General features: G+C 35.4%; 1 protein-coding gene and 1 non-coding gene across 2 annotated transcripts in view; one reads left to right on the top strand and one right to left on the bottom strand.

Annotated features, from left to right (window-relative positions):
- Positions 1–1,164: 1,164 nt before the first annotated feature.
- Positions 1,165–1,231, bottom strand: Smp_tRNA_01965_Pseudo_TTG.1.1. The gene has a single exon. It is a non-coding gene (tRNA).
- Positions 1,232–7,256: 6,025 nt separating this feature from the next.
- The window catches only part of Smp_130690 (putative zinc finger protein), a gene marked incomplete at its 5' end in the record, with an annotated part of 45,677 nt that continues 25,431 nt past the window's right edge, over positions 7,257–27,502 (top strand). Inside the window, 7 exons of the mRNA XM_018788947.1 lie at positions 7,257–7,275; positions 11,726–11,869; positions 14,710–15,057; positions 17,867–18,423; positions 20,788–21,910; positions 23,260–23,433; positions 23,665–24,182. Coding sequence (XP_018654439.1) covers positions 7,257–7,275; positions 11,726–11,869; positions 14,710–15,057; positions 17,867–18,423; positions 20,788–21,910; positions 23,260–23,433; positions 23,665–24,182 — 2,883 coding nt within the window. The remainder of the gene's footprint in view (positions 7,276–11,725; positions 11,870–14,709; positions 15,058–17,866; positions 18,424–20,787; positions 21,911–23,259; positions 23,434–23,664; positions 24,183–27,502) is intronic.

Here is a 27,502-nt window from a genome sequence, read left to right as displayed (position 1 = left end):
TAAAATCTCCACAAAACCCCCTTCTTTTTTATTGTTATTGATTTCACAATGTAACCTCTAGAAATATAGTATTTATATATTTTATTTATTTATACACATAAATATTGGTACAAGGAAGCACCAAATACATATGCACCGCACAAATCTCATTCGATTTGTATGAGGGCTGTGGTACTGCCTAGGGTGCCCAAACTGAAGCAGGTAGTCTTCTTAGGGGACCACACTCGGAGCCTTCGACCTAAAGATCTGATCCACAAGGCAGTGGAGCATCGTGAGGAGATTCAGTTCCATGGTAGCCGGTGACCAACAACAGGTTCATACGCCATTCGTTCCTTCAGGATACTGGAGTCAGCCCATTTGCACCATTGGTTTGGAATGAGGGTTTTCCAACTCCCCTATGTGAACTTTCCGTGTCCACCAACCCAGTTAAAGCACCGGACATTCACTTTTCGTCCTCTCAATTTCGTGAACAACAGTAATGCTGAGAGAAGGCAGTGAGTGGGACTTCCCTGACAGAGGCTATATATTCGTGTGGCCATGTGAGAGCATTTGGAGAGGGAGAGCGGACTCTCCCCACTCTCGACCGTACCAGGGTATTTTGGGGGCAGAAATATAGTAAATGTTTTAATATAAAGTATGTGATAGGCAGTTTTCATAATCAAGAAAATCCTAATATCAATTTAAACAAAATACCTATAAAAGCGCTTAGTAATATAAATTTTTGTGTATAGTAAATTAGTCTTTGTTTAATAATGATGGAGAGTTTTTGTTTTCTAGTCTACAACTTAAGGAATGTATATTGCCAAGTTTTATTATCATTCCGATACATTTTTTTCACCCTTCCTATTCTTCCATCCATTTAAACTGCGTCAGTCTGTTTCTCTTTTTGAAAATCTACCATCATTATACATAATTTAAGCGTAAAATTGCATTTGTAATTTTTTTTGTCTTTTCTAAATTGCTTAATTGTTTTATGCTTTCCTTAGTATCAATGTGTGCGTATTTGCTCTTAATTCTAAATATGTATTTAAACTATTATTGATTAGTCTAATATTTGTATTCCTACAAGCAAAGATGGATAGTGGCTAGCAGTGGAACCGAGGACGCGCGTTTTGTCCTATTTGGGACTCGTCAGCTGGATGTACCTGCATCTCAGAGTTGATGTTCACTTTGGGACTCGAACCCAGTACCTTTCGCTTCAAACGCCATCGCGTTATCCACTCAGCCACTGAGTCCTGATAGCCACATGCTAACCACTGTGCATTTTTGCTTGCAGTGCTTGTGAATTAAGGCTATATCGAGGCAATACACACAGTATGCACATATGCCAATTATAGACTGACCAGTTGCAGTCCTAACACATTGATGGGGAGATTCAAACAATCAATACTAAATGAATTTGTATTCCTAGTTTAGAATTTGTTCTACCAAGACAATAATTGTCTTATTGATACATTCATACCTACTTGCACTGTACTGTCTATACTTCATCTGTGTTTATTCCATTCTTCGTCGTTAATACATTCTATACTGAACATCATTATTAATGTATTCATCATTGAAATTCAATTAAACGGTTAATAATGTCTTCATTCCTCCTATTAATAGTGCTGGCAAATAATCACATATACATTTTTACCATTCTTTTTTGTTGTTGTTGTTGTTGTTGTTGTTGGAGGTCTGTAGTTAGTAAACAATGCGTATATATATGTATATCACGTGTACATATCCGTTTTATTATTTTGATGATCTAGAATAGACAACATTCACTTAGTGACCTATATATTCACTTTTTGTTTATTATTTATCTTTCGTAAATCACCAAACATTAAAGTAGAATGTATTGGTGGAAAAATAGAACGACTCAGCACTCTGTTAAAACAACAGCATATAGGTACGGCACATACATACATTAGTGGTCTTACCCTAGGTTAATGTCTCTGACACGGACATATTTTTGTGCATTATATAATTTGTTTTTTTTTGTAAATTGTATCGTGTATTTAAGGTTGATTGAAATCGATAATCTAAACCATTAGTAAAGCCTGATAGTTATGTAATATAGGTTACTTCCCAAATGTTCAATTTTAGTAAAGTGTATGAATATGTTGTCCAAAGTGTATTACATTATAAAGCCAAACAGCTGTCTTCACATTATTTCGTATTTGTTAGTTGAATTGTTAATTCAAGCTTATAACAAAGGTCATCTTCCCTATTCATCACCATAACTCGCTAGCCAACAAAAAATTAAACATTTGGCTGTCATTAATCACTGGTTTTATATTGATGGATTCTAGGAATAATCATGTTCTTTATTCTATATCAGTGATATTTAATATCGTAGACACAGAACGAAGAAGTTTGCTAGTAAAGTATGACAAATATTCAGCAGCTACTTCCTTCCTCTCCGTATATGTGATATTCCAGTAATTAAAGCATTCGTTTCTCAACAACTAATTCTCAGGGTTCTAATTCCGCTCCACCTATTTCGGTTTATGTAGCCTAGTAGTAACAAAAACCCTCAGGCAAAGTGACCCAAAGCCTAGCACATAAAACTAAAATAGTTGTGATATGCATAACATATCCAAATCATTCTACCTCGACGCTCATTTATAGCTTTGAGAAAGCTAGGGGCCGTCAAACTAAGTATCATTAACCTATAAAGTAATTGACTTTTAGACTAAGCTTTATCAGCAAATGTAGACTACCTGATTGAGGTCAGCGCTAATATCATGGCAAATGATTGGGGACGTCAATAAAATATGCTCACCTCATAACAATGATGATGAGAGATTATTCGATTTTGTGAATCCCTATTTTTTTTTTAAAATTTATAACGAATTGATATTCAGCATAAATGTTCTCAGGGGGAATCAATCACTCGACTATACTATAAGCACATAGTCATATGGTGTTATATAGCTATACATTAGACCTGTGCATATATCTGTACCTGCGTACATAGGCGCGCCCGAAATCGATAGATTCAAACTAAACATTGTTGTTTTATGATTTATTTTCTTATTTGAGAAATTAATCTCTGTTTATACATACATATATTACGGAAATAAAACTTTTTTTCACACGATTTTACAACTAATATCTACTTGTAATTTACTTAATTTATTACTCTATAAATTAAACTGGTTTAATGTTTTAAAGGGACTTTTATGATTGAATTGTGATTTTTTCCCTCTTACTCCTAGTACATTGTTTATTTCAGATATTTGAGGTGTAGTTGGGTGAATTCAGACAGTCAGTCACAATGTAGAACTTCGTACGTACGTATATCAGTTCAAGTTGTCATACCACATTAACACAGAGATGCAGTTGTCGATTCAAATCCCTTAGTGGTAGAAGTAGTAAGGGTATAAACAGTAATCCGAAAGATTAGGGTTTGAAGATGTTATTGAAGGAGTATAGTCCGGTGAAATAAATTTGGAAAGAGAAAAAGGACAGGGACATGAGGAATTCAGAGGATTAGAATTTTGGAGAACACGAAGAGTGGATGCACCTTCGCCAATGCAAACGATTTTGAGCCATGTCATTCTAACCATCGGATGCTATCATCTCGCGGACCCCAACCAGGTAGTCTACACTAACCAACATGGCTCAATCCACTTGTCAGTGACTTCATGGATTTGTGCCATGTTTTGGTCTGGCCGCCCCTAGCTTTCTTCCAACCTACTCCTACGCCATAAAACATTGCACTTCGAGGCATTCGGTGGTTGGGCATACGTAACACGTGTTTGATGGATTAGATTTCTTAGTCACTCAATTATATGTATATGCAACATAGAACATCCTCGCATATATGCGAGTCGGTTAAAGTTGCTATGTCACATTAAGACAACAAGATAAAATTATCAAAGCAAATCCTATAATAGTAGAAATGATAACAGTATTAGTAGTTAGTAGTAGTAGAAAAAATTAAATCTGTTGACCACTAAACTTTTAATTAATGGTATTCTCAAAGTAAATATTATTCTCTAAATAAGAATTGATAATCATAGACTTGAATTCTTACAATGTTGATGAAAATTGAACATGGATAAAACAGTAACCAATGCTATCTCATTATACAACTTTATATATATATATATACCCCTGCCACGAGGTGGTCAGTGTATGACATGGTGTCGTGGTATGAAGGAAAGCTGCAAAGGGCTGGCTTTTGTTGGTCCTTCACGACTCCCTGGCTGAGGTCCAAGAGATGGTGCTACACAGTGGCTAGAAACGTTATCAGATATGGCTCAGAATAGGAGCCAGTAGCGATCCTGCTGTAACCTTCTTTTACTTTCTGTATAAAGAGTGGTTATAACCTCCTTAACTAAAAGAGTTCTTCTGGTTGTACATTTCAGTTTCCCCCATCATCACTCTTATTTTTTTTTATATATGCATCTTACCCCTTTTCTCTTCTCATTCTCATTGTTTTGTGTGGCGCATATCTATTAGATGCCCCCTTGTACCAATATTTATGTTTAAATATATAAATATATATAAGCTATAAAATCACCTCTGTTTACATTGTCAACAGAGTAAACATATATCGGTTGATAAATCAATCATTTCATAGCTATATCTTTGTATATGTGTGTATTAAAAGCATGTGATTATCGGTTTAAGATATATAATTAGCTTAGTTTTGTGCTTACTTTTATTGGTCCAATTGAAGGATATGATGTCTTTTATTTATTTATTCATACTTAAATGGTGATATAGGTATATGGAAAAGCGAGAAAACAGTACAGAATGTATGTACTACTACCTTTTAAAATGTTAAGTGGTGTTTTGTTTTTAAAACCATAACCAGATGTATGGTCAAACGAATTGTTCACAATGATTACTCTTTCTTCTTAGTTCACCTCGCTTCTGTCTACCGTATAGAGGTTTATTTATTATTTATTTAAACACATGAATATTGGTACAAGGCAGCACCAGATATATATGCGCCTCACAAATCTCATTCGATTTGTGTAAGGGCTATGATACTGCCTAGGGTGCCCAAACTGAAGCAGGTGGTTTTCTTCGGGGACCACACCCTGAGCCTTTGACCTCAAGGTCTGATCCACAAGGCAGTGAAGCATCGTGAGGAAATGTAGTTCCATGATAGCCGGTGACCAACAATTGATTCGTACACCATTCGCTTTTTCAAGATACTGGAGCCCATGTGCACCAATGATTTTCCAACTCCCCTATGTGTACTTTCCGTGTCCACCAGCCCGTTTAAAGCGCCGGACATTCGCTTTTCGTCCTCTCAATTTCGTAGACAACAGTAATGCCACGAGAAGGCAGTGAGTAGGACTTTCCTGACAGAGGCTGTATACGCGTGGCCGTGTAAGAGCGTTTCGAGAGAGAGAGGGTGGGCTCTCCTCACTCTCGGCCGTACCATGGCATTTGGGGGCACCGTATAGTGGTATCAAATATGAATAATATTAATAATACTAGTAATTTTTTCCATTTTTATCTCAGTATCTTATTATCATTATTATTACCATCATCATTCTGTTCAATCATTCCTGTATCTTATGATGAGAAAAAATAATACATGCCTGAATATCTCAATTTATCTACCCCTTAAACATATATTCAATATTTAATAGACAGTTATTGAAATTATGTAATTCCTTTATTGAATTTTCCTTTCACATGCTACTGTTTTGTGAAAAGAGTTAACATAATAGTTAACAGTTTTCGTAATATGATCAGAGTATAATTTGTGGAAGACATTTGAACGATATTAAATTAGCTTTGAAAAACTTTAGTCAATTACTAGTGTCAAAATAGAGTTATAAATTAGCATAAAGAATTGGAATCAGGTGTTTAGAGTTAGCCTGGTTCGATCTGGGCATCCGGTCAGTATCATAGCCCTCACACAATTAAATGAACTGACAAGTTTCTGTGTGGCGCATATATATCTGGTGCTGCCTTGTACCAATATTTATGTGTTCAAATAAATAAGTTAATAGTGTTAAGGATTAGAGTTAACGTTTTTATCACGAACTAGCACCACTTACAATGCCAGAATCCAACTATTTCTAATTGGTTCATCCATAAATCATAAAACTATATTCCATATCTTTGTTTCTCTTGGGAATTTATCACTTCATTTATAAACAATGTTTACTACACTAGAAATGAAATGAATATTGGATAATTTCTGTGTGGGATCAAAATAAAACCTTGAAATGAATTCATAAAGCTGCTGAATATTGATAATACACCTTATACTAGAAAGTTTTTTTCCATTAACAAATGTAGAATGCATTACCAACATTCACTCGTAAAACGTTTTTATCCTACGTGTTGCAAAAAAGTGTATTAATTTCTGTTAGCTGGTTAATCATGTACAGATTCTCGTTCCTGACCTCAAGCTACACTTCAAATATGAGAGCCAATACTACTACTGTGGTGTGGTCTACTTATATCTATATAAGTAGTATATGGTGTTGGTCAGACATAGAATGTATTTTCGCAGAAGACCGATGAAGAAAGAACTGAAATGAAGCGCAATCGTTTGGAAAATGTATGAGCAATGGAATTAGAGAAGAAACAGTGAAGATTGAAACAATTGGTTGTTAATTTGCAAATTGACTGTTCATTGTTTGGTTATCAGAATTTACTGAGATAGTCTGTAATCTTTGCTTAAATACATTCGATTGTCCCCAACAAGTATTTTGTTCACTACACTACTACTACTACTACCCGGTGACCCAAAGCAAAGTGAAGCTGTGATGTTGTAACCTGCGGCTTATTGTCTGAAAGTCAAACATCACCACTGGACCACCAATCCACTTTGAATCATACCTTTTGTGTGAGAACTAATACTACTTAGATTGCTCAATACAATAGTTGGTGGAACGGTGATAGTGATAAGAGGTTGATAAGAAAATTAGGTGATAGTCAGAACTTTTAGCATTATTAATCTGTATTTATTTATCTAAATATATGAACATAGGTACAAAAGATAATTAAAATATATATCTACCAAGCTAGCCCTTACCGCAGCAGATAACTTTCCTTTGAGACCACTCCCCGAGCCTTTGACACAGATTTCTAGTCCACAAGACATCAGAACAATGTTAGATGTGGTTCCATGACCAAGAATAAGTTCATACAACATTTCTCTTATGACCCTGGGACTCATATGTACCATTGATTTAGAATCAAGGTACTTTTTGAGATCGCTATCGCTAATTCGTTATCAAATATAAATTTATATATATATATAGTGGCCCAAAGCCTAGTATATAAACATGTACTTGGTAGAGGTAGGTAAGTTACATCAAGGCCCTTAGAGTGAGCGTGTTACCCCTAGAATACAACTATATCTAAAATCAATGGACAATATTTCCATCTTCAATCAATCCTATTGTATGTTATGTTGTTTTCAATAAATAGTGACAATAACAATGCACAATAATGTTTTAGCGTTAAGAAAAATTAAATTTTTAACTTTATGATTGTTTCTCCCTAATCCTTCATCTAAGTGGTATAGATGAATCACATGTTATTAAAATGTTTATTACATACTTTCAAAGTATTTATTATCTTTACAGTTTTTCTTCCCACTTCGTCTCCCTCTCTCTTCATTGTGTCCTTTGATTTCCAAACAAACTTTTGCTGTAAAATTGTTTAAAACTTCCTTTTTTTGAAGAATTTTTCTCTCTCTCTCAGTCAATTAGTTTATGTGTGCAAATGCGTGTGTGCTTGTTTGTTTACAAATAATTGTGCTGTTAATTTTTGTGTTGTTATAAATAGATCTTAAGTAATAATCTCCTTCAGTTAAGGTTGAGGTAATTCTGTTTTGTAAAACGCTTCAAATGTATTTCAAAGTAGCATGAACAGAAACAGCCAGAGTAGTGTCCATGTGTCGGTTTTCAAGTCATAACTACATTTATTTATCTATCTGATGTCAAGAGATTCGAACTTAATCGACCGGATAGATCCACTAGTAGTGTTTCAACTAAATAGGCTGTAATCTTATTTGGCTTGTAAAGAAACTATGCATACATTGTCAGTGTGTGTAATTTTACATCAGGAAGATTAAATCAAATGATCACGATATTGTAAACATGTTTTAATGGAAAAAAAGTATTCAACAAATTTTTGTGATATAAACTCGATGCCCTGGTACGGCCGAGAGTGGGGAGAGTCTACTCTCCCTCTCCAAATGCTCTCACATGGCCACGCGTATATAACCTCTGTCAGGGAATTCCTACTCACTGCCTTCTCGTGGCATTACTGTTGTTTACGAAACTGAGAGCACGAAAAGTGAATGTCCGGCGCTTCACCCGGGTCGGTGGACACAGAAAGTCCACCTAGAGGAGTTGGAAAACCCCATTCCAAACCAATAGTGCACATGGGCTCCAGTATCCTGAGGGAACAAATGGCGTATGAACCAATTGTTGGTCACCGGCTACCATGGGACTACATTTCCTCACGATGCTCCACTGTCTTGTGGATCAGACCTTTGGGTCAAAAGCTCCGGGTGTGGTCCCCTAAGAAAACCACCTGCTTCAGTTTGGGCACCCGAGACAGTATCATAGCCCTTACACAAATCGAATGAGATTTGTGAGGCGCATATGTATATGGTGCTTCCTTGTACGAATATTTACGTGTTTAAAATAAAATCATCGATTATGTCGACAATTGATATGGTTTACAGAAGGCTTTATTTATTCTTCTATATCAAATTTTGATTGGCTGTAACAAATTATATATCTAAATATAAATTAACTAGTAAGTCAGGTAGTTAGGATATGTGTTACATATAACTTATCACCACATACATCGATGGATGATGTTTGTTGGAATAGAAGTAGCCTGCAGAAAAGCTAAGAGAGGCTAAAAACGGAACGTGACGTCATTCTATGAAATTATTAACTGTTGCTCTTACCCATCCTAGAAATAAAGACTAAGTGGTTGGGGTCCGCAAGATAGCCGTAATCAGTGTCCAGAGATTTTTGGTGATATATCTCTGAATCAGTAATAGTGGCAGAAATGCCCATTCACATTTTAGGTGATATCGCAGATTAATTTCATTTGTGGTATCAGTGAAAACTAGAGAGCATGGAATAACTTTCACTCTATTATAGGAGGTCATGTGTTCCATTCCTGCCAATGTCATGAGTGCGCACTGCTGAGGAGTTCCATACTAAGACAAAGCGGTTATCTTTTCCTCTATTATTTTCAATGGCATCCTAATTAAGATCACTCTCTGGAAAAAATACAATCCACATAATGAAGCGACGTATTGTTTCATAGTTAATTGTTTTTTCATCTTTAGTGTAACTAGTGATATATATAACGTATGTTGCGAAAAATAAGCTTGAGGGTAGTTTTTCTTCCTAATCTCTATATATCTAGTCCATTAGTAAGAACACTGGCGTCAGTTAGACAATTATTTTGTTCAGTCTCATTTTTCTTCCATATATATTTCATTTGCCCGAACTATGATTTACACACTTATTGTATTATTCTGCTTATAGATAGATGAAGATTCCAATAGTTTAATTAATTACTAATGCTGTTATGATTATTATTATTGACGTGTGTTTTGTAGTGTACGCGATTGATTTTTCCCCCCTGAATAGATCATAAAAGGAAACTATGAATAAAAGAAATCATGTAAACTGATTAACAATTACTCATAGTGTTTATTGTATCCACGTTATGTAGTTTGTTAGTTCATTCATGTTGTCCAATACCTAGCAATGCGAGCCCCCAAATGCCCTGGTACGGACGAGAGTGGGGAGAGTCCGCTCTCCCTCTCTAAATGCTCTCATGGCCACGCGTATATAGCCTATGTCAGGGAAGTTCTACTCACTGCCTTCTTGTGGCGTGGTTGTTGTTCACGAAAGTAAAAGGACGAAAAGCGAATGTCCGGCGCTTTAACCGGGTTAGTGGACACGGAAGGTTCACCTAGGGGAGTTGGAAAACACTCATTCCAAACCAATGGTGCACATGGACTGGCTCCAGTATCCTGAGGGAACAAATAGCTTATGAATCAATTGTTGGTCACCAGCTATCATGTGACTGCATCTCCTTACGATGCTCCACTGCTTTGTGGATTAGGTCTTTAGGTCGAAGGCTCCGAGTGTGGTCCCCTAAGAAGACTACCTGCTTCAGTTTGGGCACCCTAGGCAGTACCATAGCCCTCATACAAATCGAATGAGATTTGTGCGGTGCATATATATTTGGTGCTTCCTTGTACCAATATTAATGTGTTGAAATAAATAATAAATAAATGCGATCAATTTGAGTCATATTAATTTGATCTATGCTTTATCCGTTGAAAGGTAAGTAGCTTAATATAGGCAACTGATGAATAATACATATGACTATAGTAGAAAATATATAATGGATATGCTCAATTATTTTTATGTTCTCCGTCTGTGATGGCAACAAGTTCTATTCATCATTCATAAGAATATTGATGTGTTTATTATCTCCAATTTTTTTCTACTTAGTAATTTGTCAAGTGTAAAATTGCATTTCATGTCTTTCATTTTTAAACTACACTCATCTTAGTATTTTTTCGTTGACCTTTTGAGTCACTATAGAACCTCGTTTTGATTTTCAATTGATGTAATTTATTCAACAATTATTTGGCCTTTTACTTAGATTTGTATCACAATGACTATGTGCCAGGGATTACTAACTCCAGCCCTGTTATAGTTGTCAGGATGATTGATGCTTCCCAATAGCCGTTAATATAGAAGAATTGTCTTCTTTGGAGACCCGACAAAGAAGGCCTTACAGATATGGATGAGTGACCTAAGAGCTCCTTGAAATCGGTCACACGTAGAGTCCTCTTTTTAGAGGCTTTTGATGTATTTAGTTTGGATTTTTCAACTTTGCCACGTGTATGTCGGAACTCTATGGGCTATCTTAATATGGTTTCACAATTAAGATTTCCTCATCCTCCTTTACATTGTTGAAATACGATCAGTGGGAAACACTATTTCCTTCACATCCCAGTAAACTTAGTTCGATTTCACCTTTAAACTAAAAGTGTACTACTTTTAGGCTTATTACCGTCCAACTAATCTCAGCTGGATAGGACCTAGAAGAATAAGTGTTCCAGACAATATACTTGATTGGGCCAACACTATAGGAAGTCCCAATAACCACTTCGCCGTACCAGCTACAGTCAATACAATGAAGTATACTGATTAACACATTGTATAAGGGCTCGTGATTTCATCCAGGCATCTACTGTAACCTATTTCAAACTGGGTTAAACTCCTCAACTGTATGTTAGACTTATCAAGAGGGACCTAACATTTTGATTTGTTGTTCTACACCAATAGATGATTTCACTAACTAATCCCAATACTTTGTTTTCATGTTCTCAACCATCATACCACAGTATGGTAGGACAGTGTCTATGGTCGCCTATTCATAATTACAGAAGACTGACATTTACATGTTTTATAATCAACATTAAAAGTGAAGATAGTTTTTGTTATTTATCCCTTAATTTATATGAGTATTAAAACAAACGGGAATAACAGAAATATTTCAAGTCTGGTCAACAGATGATTTACTTAGTGTACCCAAAAAGTTATAGACCGTTTTATGCAGTAAAGCAACACTGCTATGTTTCTCTATCTATTATCTACCGTCTAATTTTTCCTAATATTTGAATGATTTTTATTGTGCTTAATTCATTCAGCATTGTTTTCTTATTCCATTGATATATATATCTATGTATATATAGATGCTTTGGTTCGTATGAATCGTAGTCAACTCCAAAAATTTGCTCAATACTTAATTGCTTCACATCCAAATAAAATTCTACCAAGTGCACAACAATTAGCTGATCAATTACTTCAACCAGAATCGAATATCAATAAAACATCGGGTAAGTTGTACAATAGATTATTTTAATCTATTTTTCAATTCCGTATATGCTCAAGCCTAGTCATATCAGAATGATAATAATCCACTTAGCCCTAATCTATTTTGTTTTGTCAAGTCAGCTGTGTCTTTTAATTGTGTAGGTGTGTCGTCCTGTAAATGATTTAATGCTGACCAATCAGAAATGTTCATGATAAAGCTTATTTCTAATTGGTTGATTGACTTAATCAATCATTTATCACTCTATTAGTGTTGTAAGATTGACTGATTATTTCTTTTTAACTTATAACACATTGTTTATAACCATGACTATTATTCTTTTTCAATTGTGAACTAAAACACTATGCTTCATATTTTGTGTATTGGTTAATACCTTTTAAAATTGTACACAAGATGTGTTGTTTTATCGGTGAATCATTCTTTGTATGATTATGACCTACCTACCTACCTGTCTATCAGCTTTTATTATCCATAATCTCAATCTACTAATCATTGATGTGCTTTATCATATCATGTTCTTTATAATATTTTCTCACCCTCATATTAGATGTGATGTTTCATCCTGTGTCATATGTGTGTATATATAGAGATAGATTTGTTTGTGCGTGCTTGCATTAATTGTAGGGTACATTAATTATAAACAAATTCTAAGGTTACTTATAATTTCTCTTTTGTTCCTATTCCCACCATTATAACTTATTTTGACCTCATCAGAACACATTAAATACATTGATTCTGTTAGTGACATAAATATACATATATACATATGTGCATAGTACCAATGATAAAATCTGAATTAGATTGAATCACTTGATAGTAGTACAATATAGAGTTCTCAGTACAAAGTATTTTAACGAGTTTCCGTTACTCATTTTTTAAAATCGATATTGACGATAGATATTGAATGATTGCCAGTTAGATATTAACATTTTAAAAGACGACATCTGAATAATATTCATTCTTTTCAATGTATATTGCCAGTCATCATGATGTCTCTGATTGGGCTTTTTCTTGTAACTTGCACAGTGAAAGGTTGTAAACTCTACAAACACACCTGAATAGTTTGTGCAATTGATTGACATAATGATCTGTCAAAACAAACAACCTGTTGAAATATCTAGATGTCAGGAACAGATAGCCCAGATAAGTAATCTGACTTACTTACTTACTTACGCCTGTTACACCTCATCGAAGAGCATAGACCGCTCACCAGTATTCTCCATCTAACTCTGCCCTGAGCCTTCCTTTCCAGTTCTTTCCAGTTGTTATTCATCCTTTTTAATATCTGCTTCTATTTCCCGGCGTAATGTGTTCTTTGGCCTTCCACTTTTCCTCTTCCCTTCCGGATTCCAAGTTAGGGATTGCCTTGTAATGCACACTGGTGTGCATTATTATTATTTTCATTATTAAGTCAGCTAGAACAAACTCAATTTTACTGTTTAGTCAAAAGGATCCACTAATAAGTGGTATAATTTTGGGAAATGTTTTGATAATTGAATTATTCTACGTACATAATTATCGATTTTCTCTCATGTAATTTATAAATTCTCACTTAGCAGTGTATTTATCAGATTAAAAGTATGTGTACCTCCTGTTACAGTGTTAAACACTTGGATTAGGAATCGATAGTCAGGCTTAAATGTAATTGCTTAGTAGATAATTACCAACTGTCGTGACCACCACTATCCGTTTTTAGCCTTAGTGACAAGTAACATGCCTGCGCATGCACACACAAAATAAATGCGCATGACTAAACACCATACTCTCAAGCTTGTAATTATACACAAATATGATTTTGTCTGTGCATAATTATTGGGTTTTTTTATTACATTTGTTATTTTCAACTAATATGTAGATCATAACCATGGAGATTGAAATTGATGGTTGGTTAATTTTGCTTGACAAACTGTTGACACATTATGAATACGCGACTAAATTAAACAATGTATATTTTAACCTTGAATATATAATGGTTGATTGTTCTATTCATAGACCACACACTGTCCATGATTAGAAAGAGGAGTGAGTGGGTTTGTCTATCATATACAGAATACCAGTGGAGTGTTAAGATAATGGTTAAGACATTCAACTCAAAGTCACTAGGTCACATTTCAAAACTCCGCATCCATTTATTTCTATCTGGATAGCTGGTTAGTATCAATAGCAGTCATGTATAACGTGTAGTTCAAAGTCCTAAGTGCATAAACCTATACCTAGTGTATATAAGTTATAGCAGAGAACAGCATAAATTAACTTCATTATCAGTATCAGTTATTATCGAGTTATGTATATGAAGCCTAAGATTATTTTGTTTTTTATATTTCAAATTCTTCAACTCTTTGGACGTATTCTACCCTATCCGTAGTATACTAGTATTCGATCATAAGTATCTTCAAAGCATCGCTGGTATATTTTGGGACCACTATGTGAGTGAAATAGAGTTTAGACATAGAATGCTAGATAGAAGTGATAAATCGGCTGATAAGGTAGTAGCATGCCTAACTCGGCGAGGGATGTTATCTGATGTGGATGTCTGAGAAATATCATGACTATACGGATGTAGCATAGGAACTTAAATCAATGGGTAGTTGTGCCTAGTTTAATGTTTCTTATAACTGACCAACTGATATTCCAGTAATTATTAAAGATCTTACAAACATTATAAATGAATGAATAGAATCTTATCACAAAATGCTGAATCGATATTTTTCTGGTGCGAAAAACCCTACTGTTTACCAAAATTTATTTGATGTGTTGTTTTTCTCTACCAATATATTTGCGACCACTTATTTAATGTAAATTATACCCTTAACTTTCTTTCAATGAAATAAAAATGAACTATAGGCGCCCCTGACCCAACAGCTGGTGGCAGTCTACAAGATGTTGCTGCATGGTATCTTGATGAAGCAGGTGTACGTGAACAACTACGTGTTGAATTAACTAATCTCGCAAGTAATGGATTATATGGAACAAATCATAATGTAAATAATTTACGATTATCATCTGGTGGGCGATGTAATTCACCAAATGGTGTTTCAAACTTCAATTCTGCTGGACAACAACAACAAAGTAATACCACAAACAGATCATCAACATCATCTTCATTTATGCAAAGATCGAATAATTCACATCGATCATATCCTAATTCGTCCACGTCACTTGGTATCGATTCAGGGATGGGAAGTCAAAATGGTAAATATTGCTTTATCATTTAAATTTAGTTGTTAGTCCAGAAGGTTGCTCCCGTGGTCAGTAGTTACTTTCAGTTCTCGGAACTCAAAAACTCATCTTGTTAAATATTTGATTGACAAGTTTCAATCTGTTTCTACACTCTACCACTGTGCTTTATTATTGTTAATATCATACGTCTCGTGTTATGTATGATCTTGTTTGAAGTCGAATCCTCCTTATAATCCAGTTTCATGGTCAGAAATGTTACCACTGCACTATTCGAACCAGTGATTCACTTTGTGTTTACTTCAATCTATCATGACTCGTTGGCTACTACTCAAGGGTAGGTGTTCAGTCAGTCAGGGTTCGAATAGCTTAGTGCCGTGATTTCCTTTAACCGTAATACTGAGTAGTAACATAAAATTCTGTACTCTCATCAAAAACACCACTTCTCTTAAAACTCTAAATACACTCGGTAGTACAAATACCAGTTAGAACGAAACCTATAAAGCAATATTTCCTATCAATTTACTCCTAACCACCATATGAGATCAAATATTGTGCCCTATCAAGTTATTTTACCTAGACTAATCGTCATATCAGAACTATTGATCAATAGAATTTGATCAGTATGAAAAAAGATGACATTGGTTTGTTTGTTTATCCTATAACAATTGAATAGATTATATAATACTATTATTTATAAAGGGTGATTATAGTTATGTTTATTGTTGTTATCATTATTTAATAGTAATGCATAAAGATCAATAACAGGTAATTGTGTTTTTTCAGTAAATCAACTGTATACGGTTAGATTTTGCAAGCTGAACTAATAGGATATTGATTATGAACGAATAAATGTATTTAATGTTATATTTTGTTCATTATTATTTATTTGAACACATAAATATTGGTACAAAAAGCACCATATACATATGCGCCTCACAAATCTCATTCGATTTGTGTAAGGGCTATGATACTGTCTCGGGTGCCCAAACTGAAGCAGGTGGTTTTCTTAGGGGACCACACCCGGAGCTTTTGACCCAAAGGTCTGATCCACAAGACAGTGGAGCATCGTGAGGAAATGTAGTCCCATGGTAGCCGGTGACCAACAATTGATTCATACGCCATTTGTTCCCTCAGGATACTGGAGCCCATGTGCACTATTGGTTTGGAATGAGGGTTTTCCAACTCCTCTAGGTGGACTTTCTGTGTCCACCGACCCGGGTGAAGCGCCGGACATTCACTTTTCGTGCTCTCAGTTTCGTAAACAACAGTAATGCCACGAGAAGGCAGTGAGTAGGAATTCCCTGACAGAGGTTATATACGCGTGGCCATGTGAGAGCATTTGGAGAGGGAGAGCGGACTCTCCCCACTCTCGTCCGTACCAGGGCATTTGGGGGCAATGTCATTAGTCACTTATTTATGAATTACATAAATACACGTCTTACTGCTAATGTTTTTTAGTCAGCTAGTATGAAATTTAAACCAAACAGAATAGTGGACTGTCCAAAAGAATTTCATTCGGTCAATAGTTTCTAATACAAATTATGTTTCAAAACTTAAGACGAAATATCTCCATATACTTCCTATCTAACCAAACTATGATTATGTTATCTTAAGTGATCTATATTTATCAGTATAGGATTGTGAGTAATGTTGAGTTTAGATTGATATCATGAATGAATCAATATTAGACCACTATTGAAAACCTGGAAGCACTGGGGGGGAGTTTCGTTCTAGTATGGGACTTTTTAGTAGTGTGTACCCACGATCCCTCACACAGGACTCGAACCCAGAACACTCAGTCTCGCAATACTAAAAAAATACTTATCAATCTGTGTGTTAATAATTTCAGTCTATGAATTAAGTTTTTCGGTTATTCTATTCAATGTATTACACACATAACCGTAAGCCTTTAAGATGATGGGCAAGATTGGTATCTAAGACGGATGATTTTGGTGGAGTTGCTTAATTTAGGCTGGATGGGATGTTATAAGCTGTTAATTATATGTGGAGAAATTTGAATAGTCAACTTCTGTACAAAGTATGCGCTAATCAGCTTCTCACTATTACTTCACTTAGCTCAGTGAATGCAACTCTAATAAAATCACATACAAACATTAGTAATAAAGAAAATCAAATAAGTGTGTGGATTATCTGTAGCAAGCGGTTCACTGGGAATCTATGTTGTTGTTTAGACTTGTTCAATTCTCAAAGAAATCTCTGATTCATCACTGTTTACTTATCATCGTGTTTGTTGTTAACATTGGTCATGTAGTATCTAAAATACGTTAATATTAAGCATGTGACTATGTGTTGTTTGTAAATGAGTGAGACTGAACTATTAACCATCACAGATTACAAGTTTAAATAGTCTACACACATTTGATTGGGGAAATCGGGTAATGGTTATATTAACAGCCCTTCTAACCAGAGAGTCGATTACATGTATATGTACATTAGGTTATTAAATCACATTAAATAAAAAAACTAAGTATGTTTATAACATCATTCGGTCTAGCGATGCATATTGGCTGCTCCACTTTTTAATCTTCTCAACGCAACTCGTCCACGGTGTATACATGTATATGTATTGGAACATATAAGCTTAGGTGGTTATAATCTACCTGTAGATGCTCAAATAGAAGTAGCTGAAACGGTGTTCGAATATGTAACTAGCCCAGTTTTTATTGCTTTATGTAATATAATGGAAACAGTGAACAATATAAATATACTACATTATCTCTGTATGATAAAAAAATTTTTTAATTCATAACTTTTTGTATGTTTAACCTTTTGTTTTCTTCAATAAACTATTTCTTTCTAGATATTGATTATAACGATTCAACTGAAGTTGGCTTAGACTGGTTACTTAGATATCGTCGATTAACTTTAAATCAAAATCTTCTTATTGGAGGTGGTATCCACAGCAGTATTGGTGGGAATAATAACACATGTACCAATTCTTATACTTTACATGGCTTAGATTTAGCCTATAATAACTATATACCACTATCGATTGATCATTCACAATCATCATCTACTGCATCAAATAACACTACTACTAATCTTAATACCAACAATAATCATAATAATAATAATGATCATAACAATAATCATACCAATAATAATCGTCTTTATTATTCATCAACTTCACCATTTCATTATTATTATTATTATTGGCCTAATTCAATAGATACACAATTTGATTCTAATTTACATAATTGTGATAATCAATTAAATCATAATGGTAATAATGGTAATGGAACACAAATTCCTGCTATGTTTGCCAAAGTTCGTGAATTATTAGCAAAACGTGATTCAAATGGTCCACGTTTATTAAGTTTAATTACAGAAGAATTATTAAATTGTTCTAAATTACCAGTAAGTTTTTCATTATTGAATAACTTTTTCAATGAAATAAAGTAAGATTGGATAGTAATCATAATAATAATTCGATTAAATGCACTTGGTGTTGGTTATTTGAATCTTCCCATTGATGTTTAGGATTGCAATTGATCAGTCTCTTATTAATGACATATGTGCATACTGTGCGTATTGCTTCGATATAGCCTTCATTTACAAGCATTATAAGGAAAGATGCATAGTCCCAGAGTGAATATCAACTCTGAGATACAGGTACATCCAGCTGGCGAGTCTCAAATACGACGAAACGCACGTCCTAGTGTTGGGGATGTTAAATCCCTAGAACTTATTTGGCAAATGGTCTAATTTGGTCATTTTATTTTGAAAATTTGAATTTCTTTGTTTTCGCGCCATAAGCGCTCTTTTCAGCTTCGAGTCGAATTTCCCACTTGCAAAATATCTTAAATGCTATTGGTCCGTTGTATCTTTGAGTGTGCTATTTTGTAATGCTGCCGAAGGACAATTTATCGCTGTATATATACGTTTGAGTTTTTCCCCCTTACGATTGCTTGTACTCGGCTGCTTACGGAATATATTTCCCCCTACTTCGCCTTGAACTTCTTCCTCTAGTTAGAGGGACCTGAGACAACGGATTATATTAGCCTATTGTGTTACTGTGTCATTGACCTTCGTTCGTCTACCGAGAAAAATCGAATTAGCATCAGCATATCACCTAGATTCCACTGCTAGCTACTATCCATCTTTGCTAATAATTCAATTAGTTGATTGTTTGTTTTGGGAATAAAAGTGTCAAGTTCATTCGGTTATAGGCAATCACTACATATAAGGTATGAAATGTATACGTTTTTTGTATCCAAGTCACTTTATATCATATGACAAACAACATAACAAAACAGAGAAAGTGAATAAAACCAAAATCAACTTCTTTAGGAAAGTTGAACAGAATAAATATCGTTTAAAATATAACGTAAAATTGTAGTATGAAATATATATAGTTTTATTTCTTTATTTTTATTTAAACACATAAATATTGGTACAAGGAAGCACCAGATACATATGCGCCTTACAAATCTCATTTGATTTGTGTGAGGGCTGTGATACTGCCCAGGTGCCCAAACCGAAGCAGGTGGTTTTCTTAGGGGGCCACACCCCGAGCCTTCGACCTAAAGGTGTGATCCACAAGGCAGTGGAGCATCGTGTGGAGATGCAGTCCCATGGTAGTTGGTGACCAACAATTGGTTCATACGCCATTTGTTCTCTCAGGATACTGGAGTCAGCCCATTTGCACCATTGGTTTGGAATGAGGGTTTTCCAACTCCCCTAGGTGAACTTTCCGTGTCCACCAACCCAGTTAAAGCACCGGACATTCGCTTTTCGTCCTCTCAATTTCGTGAACAACAGTAATGCTGAGAGAAGGCAGTGAGTGGGACTTCCCTGACATGGGCTATATACGCGTGGCCATGAGAGCATTTGGAGAGGGAGAGCGGACTCTCCCCACTCTCGTCCGTACCAGGGCATTTGGGGGCCAGTTGTTGTTTTTTCTCTTTAAATTAATTATGGCTTCGAATTTTTCTTTACCAACTCGAAGTTCGATATCGATCTCCTGTTTAGACTATTGAGGAGTAGTAGGTCGCTGTTAATAAATTATACTGTTGGTCAAAGTTTTACTTAGTCTGATAGTAGATCGTGTTTCTACCTTTTTCAGAGATAGTTTCACTCACAACTGTTGTTATAGCCTCAGTCTGCCAAATGAGTCTAAATATTGCCTAGTGTTTTCTACTACTTTTTTTTTAAACTTAGTTCCCCATTACTACTACAGATTATTGCCCAGACTCGACATTATTGTCTTCCTCACTCGTTGTCGTATAGGGACTCCATCTGTTCTGTTAGTTTGGTGAAAGCTTGCAAAATCTACTGGTCTTTCCTATCCTTTTGGTTAGAATTACTAACAGATATCATAGCCGTTTCTACAAAAGATCTTGTAATATCCCAGGTCGAATATTTTTTTCATGATCCATTAAATACCCACCTAGCTAGTGTTGCTTCAAATATATTCTTGATATTTCCATTTTTAGCTGAAGTTGAAGAGATTATTTGTTTTAGTTTTCTTAATCCATTGATACATAGCTGAATTAGTCCGCGGAGTCTAGACATATACTCTTAAAAAAGCTATAATCGGATAAAGTCGTTATCCGGAATGTGAAAAGTATTTGTCCATGTCAATATACATGTGATAAGGCAATTATTATTTTATAATATTCCGTTAGAATTGTTAAATGTTTTTATGTATTTTCCAAACGAGCTTTTTTTTAAAAAAAAAACACCGAATACATTTTACTTATCATTCCTCGTAATTTCCAGGTGATAAAATCCAGGCGTAATCAAAGGAATGCAACAATCGATGTACCCAATCGACTACAAACAATTGCTACTCCTCGTATATCTCATGGTCAACAATCATTAAATGACCGTCAATATTCTAGCGAAACATTATCAGCCAACTCGGTTAATAATGGTTATAATAATAGTTCATCTTCTCTTAATCAATCTCCACCATGGACTGTACGCTTATGGGAAGAAGTCTGTTTATTATGGACATGTGTAGTGCTAAGCCCTGATTGTAGTGTTGAAGCAAAAAGACAATGGCGTTATCGATTTTTGACTTGGGCACGTGCTAATCGTTGTCCTCGTGACGAGTCTTATTCAATTCCTAGTCATTTCCTTACATCTATACATGAATTAAACGATGTAGATGATGATGTTCCTGGACAAAATCAACAAACACAGCAACATCAACCATCTTGTCAACAATCAACTCGTCCTTGTAGACGTGCTTCAGTCTTTCGTTTGCCAATTGAAGCTAGTTATATGTCTTGGGATGATGTCTGGTGGAATCATCTTTCTATTCATGATATGAAATTAAATAAACACGAACATGAACATCGTGAAGATGCAAATGGAGGTCGACAAAATCACTCAACAAACATCTCTATAGATGAAAGTAGTAGTGATTGTGGCAGGATATTTCGACGACCATCTTCAATTACTCCTAGACGGTCGATTGGATTCAACAACCGATCGTTTCAACCAAACTCTTCTCCAAGAGAATGTCAATGCCCTTATTGTGATCATTCAGGACCACTTAATGAACCATTTCCTTTATTGTGTTTACGTGTGGCAGCATTGCGAAGTAATGGTTATTTAAGTCAAGCGTTACAACTTGCTGTATTTATTAGTCAACGTTTATTACGTTCAGTTAAAATGAAAACTTCATTGGCTGCAACTTCAATTATTAATAATGTTCAACGTAGCCCTCCACAAACATTTTCTTCACATACATCATGGAATAATAATTGCCATCCTAATGATATCGTAGCACGTCGTATGTTGTTCAATACACCGCCAAATGGACAAACACTTCGGGTAAATGGTATGAGTTCACATAATGTAATGCATAATTCTGGATCACGATATTTGTCTTCACGTAAGTTACAGTTATTGTTGGTTATTTTCGTTTAAAAATTGTATAATTTGACAACTAGTGTATGATTACTATCTACGTGTGTATCTTAGTTATAGAACGTTTCAGCAGTGTGTCAGTAACAAACTCTATGCAGAAAGATGTACGTTTGCCGAAGTTTCCATGTCAAAGCACGACGAGATGGAATTAACAAGATGTATGATAAACGATATTGAAATAATGTCACAGGAATGGGAATGAGGAAGGCTTATTCTTTTGTATATGGTTTAAAATGACAGGGTGGAAAGGTACATGTGAAGGAATAATGAAGTTTAATTTCGAAGGGATGATACAAAACGAATGCATCCGTCACTATAACAGATTCAGAGATATATCATCTAAAATCTCTGACCACTGAATATGGTCAACTCGCGGACCCCAACCAGTTAGTCTTTATTTGTAACATGGGTCGGGCCCACAATCGATAAGTTCATGGACTGATGTCACGTTTCATTTTAGCTTCTCTTAGCATTTTTTTTAACGTACGTCTCCACTAATAGGCATCTTTTGTCCAGAAAGTCTTTGGTTAGGCATACGTAACATATATCCTGACCATATCAGTCGATAAAGATTCGTTACCTCATCAACCCATTTTGTATCTTGCCAAGCACCGTGTGCCCAACCTCGACATTGGTCACTCAGTCGTTCCACGGAACGCGAAAAATACTTTAAAGGCACCTTCGATTACATGCCTTCACCTTGCCCTTCTTTCCACCTTCACAGATTATGTTTCAAGGGTCTTCCGTCTATGATGTTCCTACGTCCAGTAAGGCTTATAAAAATGCTTGCTGTCACTAGGGCACAATCAGAGTTCAAGTGGAATTTCAGCTTAACAAAATTTAATCTCGTGTATTTTACAAGTTAAATTTCAGGATTCACAATGAAACATCAATGCAGTCTACTAAAGTTCATATCATTAATACCATAGTGATGATCAATTAATGGAAAGATATGCACCCAAATACAAAAAAGTTGATTATGAAAAATTAGGATCTACTGAGAGAATTCACAACATATTCATTAGATGTTAGGTTTTGAAAGTACTGTCTTACGTGTTAACTCCGACTTCTCTGAAGGCTTTTGTCATATATATATAATTGTACTCGGCCTTGATGATCTATACTTATATGTGAAGGCTAGCTGTTAATCCTAGGCTTCCCAAATTGGAATACGTTTATTGGGAGGTTTTTCGGATCTGTGACCTAATGGTTGAAGGTGATGTGTTTTAATTAGTAAGTCAGACCTTTGAATATATATATATATATTCTTTGGATTAAATGACATTTCATATTATTTTATTGTTTTTTAAATAGCTAATATGCCTCCTTCCCCGTCAATGATACCAAATCATGGGAAATTCTCTCCTTCAAATCGGCTTACATCACCTAGACCAGCATCATTATCTCCACCAGTGAATGTCACTCATCATTCACGTCCTGTCTCTGTTAGACGTCATGGTCTTTCACCGAATTCAAATCCAAGTCCTGGTCCATCTTGCACTAATCATCAATCAATTATTATCAATAATAATAATAACAGTAGTGGTAGTAGTAATAGTAGTAACAATAACAATACTAGTAATAATAGTAATAATAATTGTTGGTCTAATCAACCATCTTATGTATATAAATCAACTTCATGTCAACAATATGTAAATCAATCGCATCCATTTAGTTCACCGCATTGTTCACCTATACCACCTGCATCAATCTCTCCAGTATCATTTCATAATCCTTATCAACCTACAACTACAAATCATCATAACTATCATAAGCATATACCCCATACAAATTCCCCTTATTCGTGTCCACCACCACCTCACGGTATCGGAAGTTCAGTTGGTTGTGCCAATGGTAGCAGCAATAATAATATAATGATGATGATGCATCCCAGTCATCATAATCGTTCTATAAACTCTCCAACTCCAATTAATAGACATGTTATTTCAAGACCATTTCCTTCATCATATCCAACTAATCCTAATGTGTTTGGTGGTGAATTCTTTCCTATCACTGAAATTGATATTAATTGTGGTTTAATTTCAACAAATTGTCCTAGTCATACAGATGTTGGTTGGATTGGTCTTCCTGGTCGTCCTATATTATGTCTTGTTGAGTGTTTATTAGATGCAGCTGCAATTGTTGTTGAAGCGGCAAATCATCAAACACCACCAATTGCTTTACCATCATGGGGTCATATGGAAAAAGCATCATTCTATTTATGTTTAGCGGTTAAAGTAAGTTATTCAATGTTTAGTCTTCTTTCTTCTATTCTTTCAAGCTTATTAAAAAGTTATTTATTTATTTATTTAAACACATAAATATTGGTACAAAGAGACTCCAGATACATATGGGCCACACAAATCTCATATGATTTGTGTGAGGGCTGTGATACTGCCCAGGTGCCCAAACTGAAGCAGGTGGTTTTCTTAGGGAGACCACACCCGGAGCCTTTGACCTAAAGATCTGATCCACAAGGCAGTGAAGCATCGTGTGGAGATGCAGTCCCATGGTAGTTGGTGACCAACGATTGATTCATACGCCATTTGTTCCCTCAGGATACTGGAGTCAACCCATGTGCACCAATTGTTTGGAATCGAGGTTTTCCAACTCCCCTATGCGGACTTTCTGTGTCCACTAACTCGGTTAAAGCACCGGACATTCGCTTTTCGTACTCTTAATTTAGTAAACAACAGTAATGCCACGAGAAGGCAGTGAGTAGGACTGTTGTGGCAGAGGCTATATACGCGTGGCCATGTGAGAGCATTTGGAGAGGGAAAGCGGACTCTCCCCACTCTCGTCCGTACCAGGGTATTTGGGGGTCTATTTATCTGATTGATTATGTAAATGAATCGATGTAAAACTCGACTCAAAAAGAGGCGCCATTTTGAATTTGTGTTCTACAAGTCTCATTCTACTTGAACTACCGTCCGAGCAAATTAAAGTAATATTTAAAGATTATATCTATAGTTTATGTTATATTTTCTGTATTCATAGTAGTCAATATCGCGTGATAAAGTTAGTCAACTTTCAATTAATGTAGGTCACAGGTTCTTTTCCTATATCACATGAGTTCACTGTAATATACTACTTAAATCCTATACTCAATAAATAGATCATATTGAAATCTCTACCATATACACAGAGATTGTGATGAGAGAGAAAAAAATAGTTATCATAATCATAATTACTTATTTATACAAGAATAGATTATGATATTTATTACATTAAATAGGAAGAATATATATTTGTCAAATCTCAGCAAATGAATTTAAAGTAAATCCAAGGAATTCCTTGAGAAGGCTTGGACCAGATTGCCAGGCGATTTACTTCAAATTCATTCTCTGAGATTTTTCACAAATATATTATTTTCATAGTTGAAACCATGAGTCAATCGAAACTAGATCATCATGGTAAACCTTGGAAGCACTGAACGCCCGTTTCGTCCTATCGTGGGACTCCTCAGTGGCGGTGCGCATCCACGATCCAACCTCACGAGCGAGATTCGAACCCAGGACCTACCAATCTCGCGCGCGAGCACTTAACCGATAGACTACTGAGCTAGCCGGCATCCAACGGTGTTAATGTCTTACATCAAATCGGTGCTCAAATACTGTGAAATTATTCGGCTCTAATTTAGATGAAAGTTCTTATATATGACATTTATTGTTTATGTATATATCGTCTTAATTCTTTCTCTTTCTCATTCATGGTTATCTATCTCTTCTATACAATACATTTAATAGTTTATATTTGTTATTGTCGTCTTTATTCTTCCTATCTATCTATCTATCCACTCATTGTTCTATTCTCTATAAAAATCTATCTATTTTGTAAATATATGGTTTATATTTGAATTGTCCTAAATTCCTTTTATTTAATCTATTTTAATTGTTATCATTCCCATACAACAACAGTACACGTGGATATAAGTATAGGTCTGTTTATTCGTTTGTTTGTTTGTTTTATTCCTTCCTTCATTCCTTCATAGTTTTATTATTATCAGCATGGGTGCTTATCATCTATCTAATATAATAACAGATCAGAATGAAATCAATATACACACATAGTTATATATATAGAGAGTTTAATAAATGTTTATCTATTACATCCCCTCTTTTTTTCTTTCTTTCTTCTTCTTGTTCTTCATGAAGTTTAATATGTAAACTTTAACTTTTATGTCTCTCTGTTGTTCTATTCATTTATCTATCTAAATGTAATTTAATTTCATTTTTTATTGACGTTACAATGTGTATGTGGTTTTTGATTATTTGTGCTATTTGCTTATTTTGATTTTGATGAAAGGATAGGAAATTTTCTATTTGTACATTCATTGATTTATTCACGTTTTTTGGTTTCAATATTCAATGTTTCCTCTCTTACCTTTATACTGCGCAACAGTTCGCTCTATTCTACTTTACGGCTGTGAAATATGGCCATTAAGAGTAGAAGATACTCGTAAGTTATTAGTATTTAACCACAGATGTCTTAGAAATATTGCTCGCATCTGCCGGAATCACCGGGTAAGTAGTAGTGACGTTAGACACAGGGTATTAGGGAATGATGGTAAATCAGTTGATGAGGTGATGAATCTTCATCGACTGAGATGGTTGGGCCACGTGTTACGTATGTCTGAACACCGATTACCACGACGCGCTATGCTGACTAGTATTGAGGATGGTTGGAAGAGAGTGAGGGGCGGCCAAACCAAGACGTGGCATCAGTGCTTGAAGTCACTAACTTCTAGTGTGAGCCATGTTGGCAGATGCAGACTATCTGGTTGGGGTCCACGTGACTATCGTAACCAATGGTTGGAGACTCTAGGTGACATGGCTCAGAATCGATCACAATGGCGCAGGTGTATACACTCTTTATCTTCCCTTAAACCTTGAGATTAAAATTGCTTCATAACGTTCTTCCTTCCTATACTATATCCTTATATACAACCTATCTTTTATATATTACCACCACTAAATTATCTACTTTTATGAATTCGGTGTTCATCTTGTTGTGCTAATGAAGTGTGGCAACTTGGGCTGATGCATAAATGTGTCTGGTCCTACGTTGTAGCTGACTGATTAAGTCATTGAATCTATATTCATTGATAGAGTTCATTTATTTAAGCACATGAATATTGATACAAAGGGGAACCAGATACATATGCGCCATACAAATCTCATTTGATTTGTGTGAGGGCGGCTACGATACTGCCCGGGTGCCCAAAACGAAGCAGGTGGTTTTCTTAGGTGACCACACCCGGAGTCTTTGACCTAAAGATCTGATCCACAAGGCAGTGGAGCATCGTAAGGAGATGCAGTCTAATGGTAGCCAGTGACCAACAATTGGTTCATACCAGAAGGGGTTTTGTGGAGATTTTAGTAATTTATAGAGTTGAGATCATGAGTCAATTGAAGCTAGACCACCATGGAAAACCTGGAAGCACTGGACGGCCGTTTCGTCCTATTATGGGACTCCTCAGCAGTGCGCATCCACGAACCCACTCTCGCGGGATTCGAACCCAGGACCTACCAGTTTCGAGCCGAAGCCCTTAACCGAT

The sequence above is a fragment of the Schistosoma mansoni genome, chromosome W (assembly GCF_000237925.1).
Source record: "Schistosoma mansoni strain Puerto Rico chromosome W, complete genome".
Lineage (NCBI taxonomy): Eukaryota > Metazoa > Platyhelminthes > Trematoda > Strigeidida > Schistosomatidae > Schistosoma > Schistosoma mansoni.
This window is presented reverse-complemented; position numbering and strand designations above follow the sequence as displayed.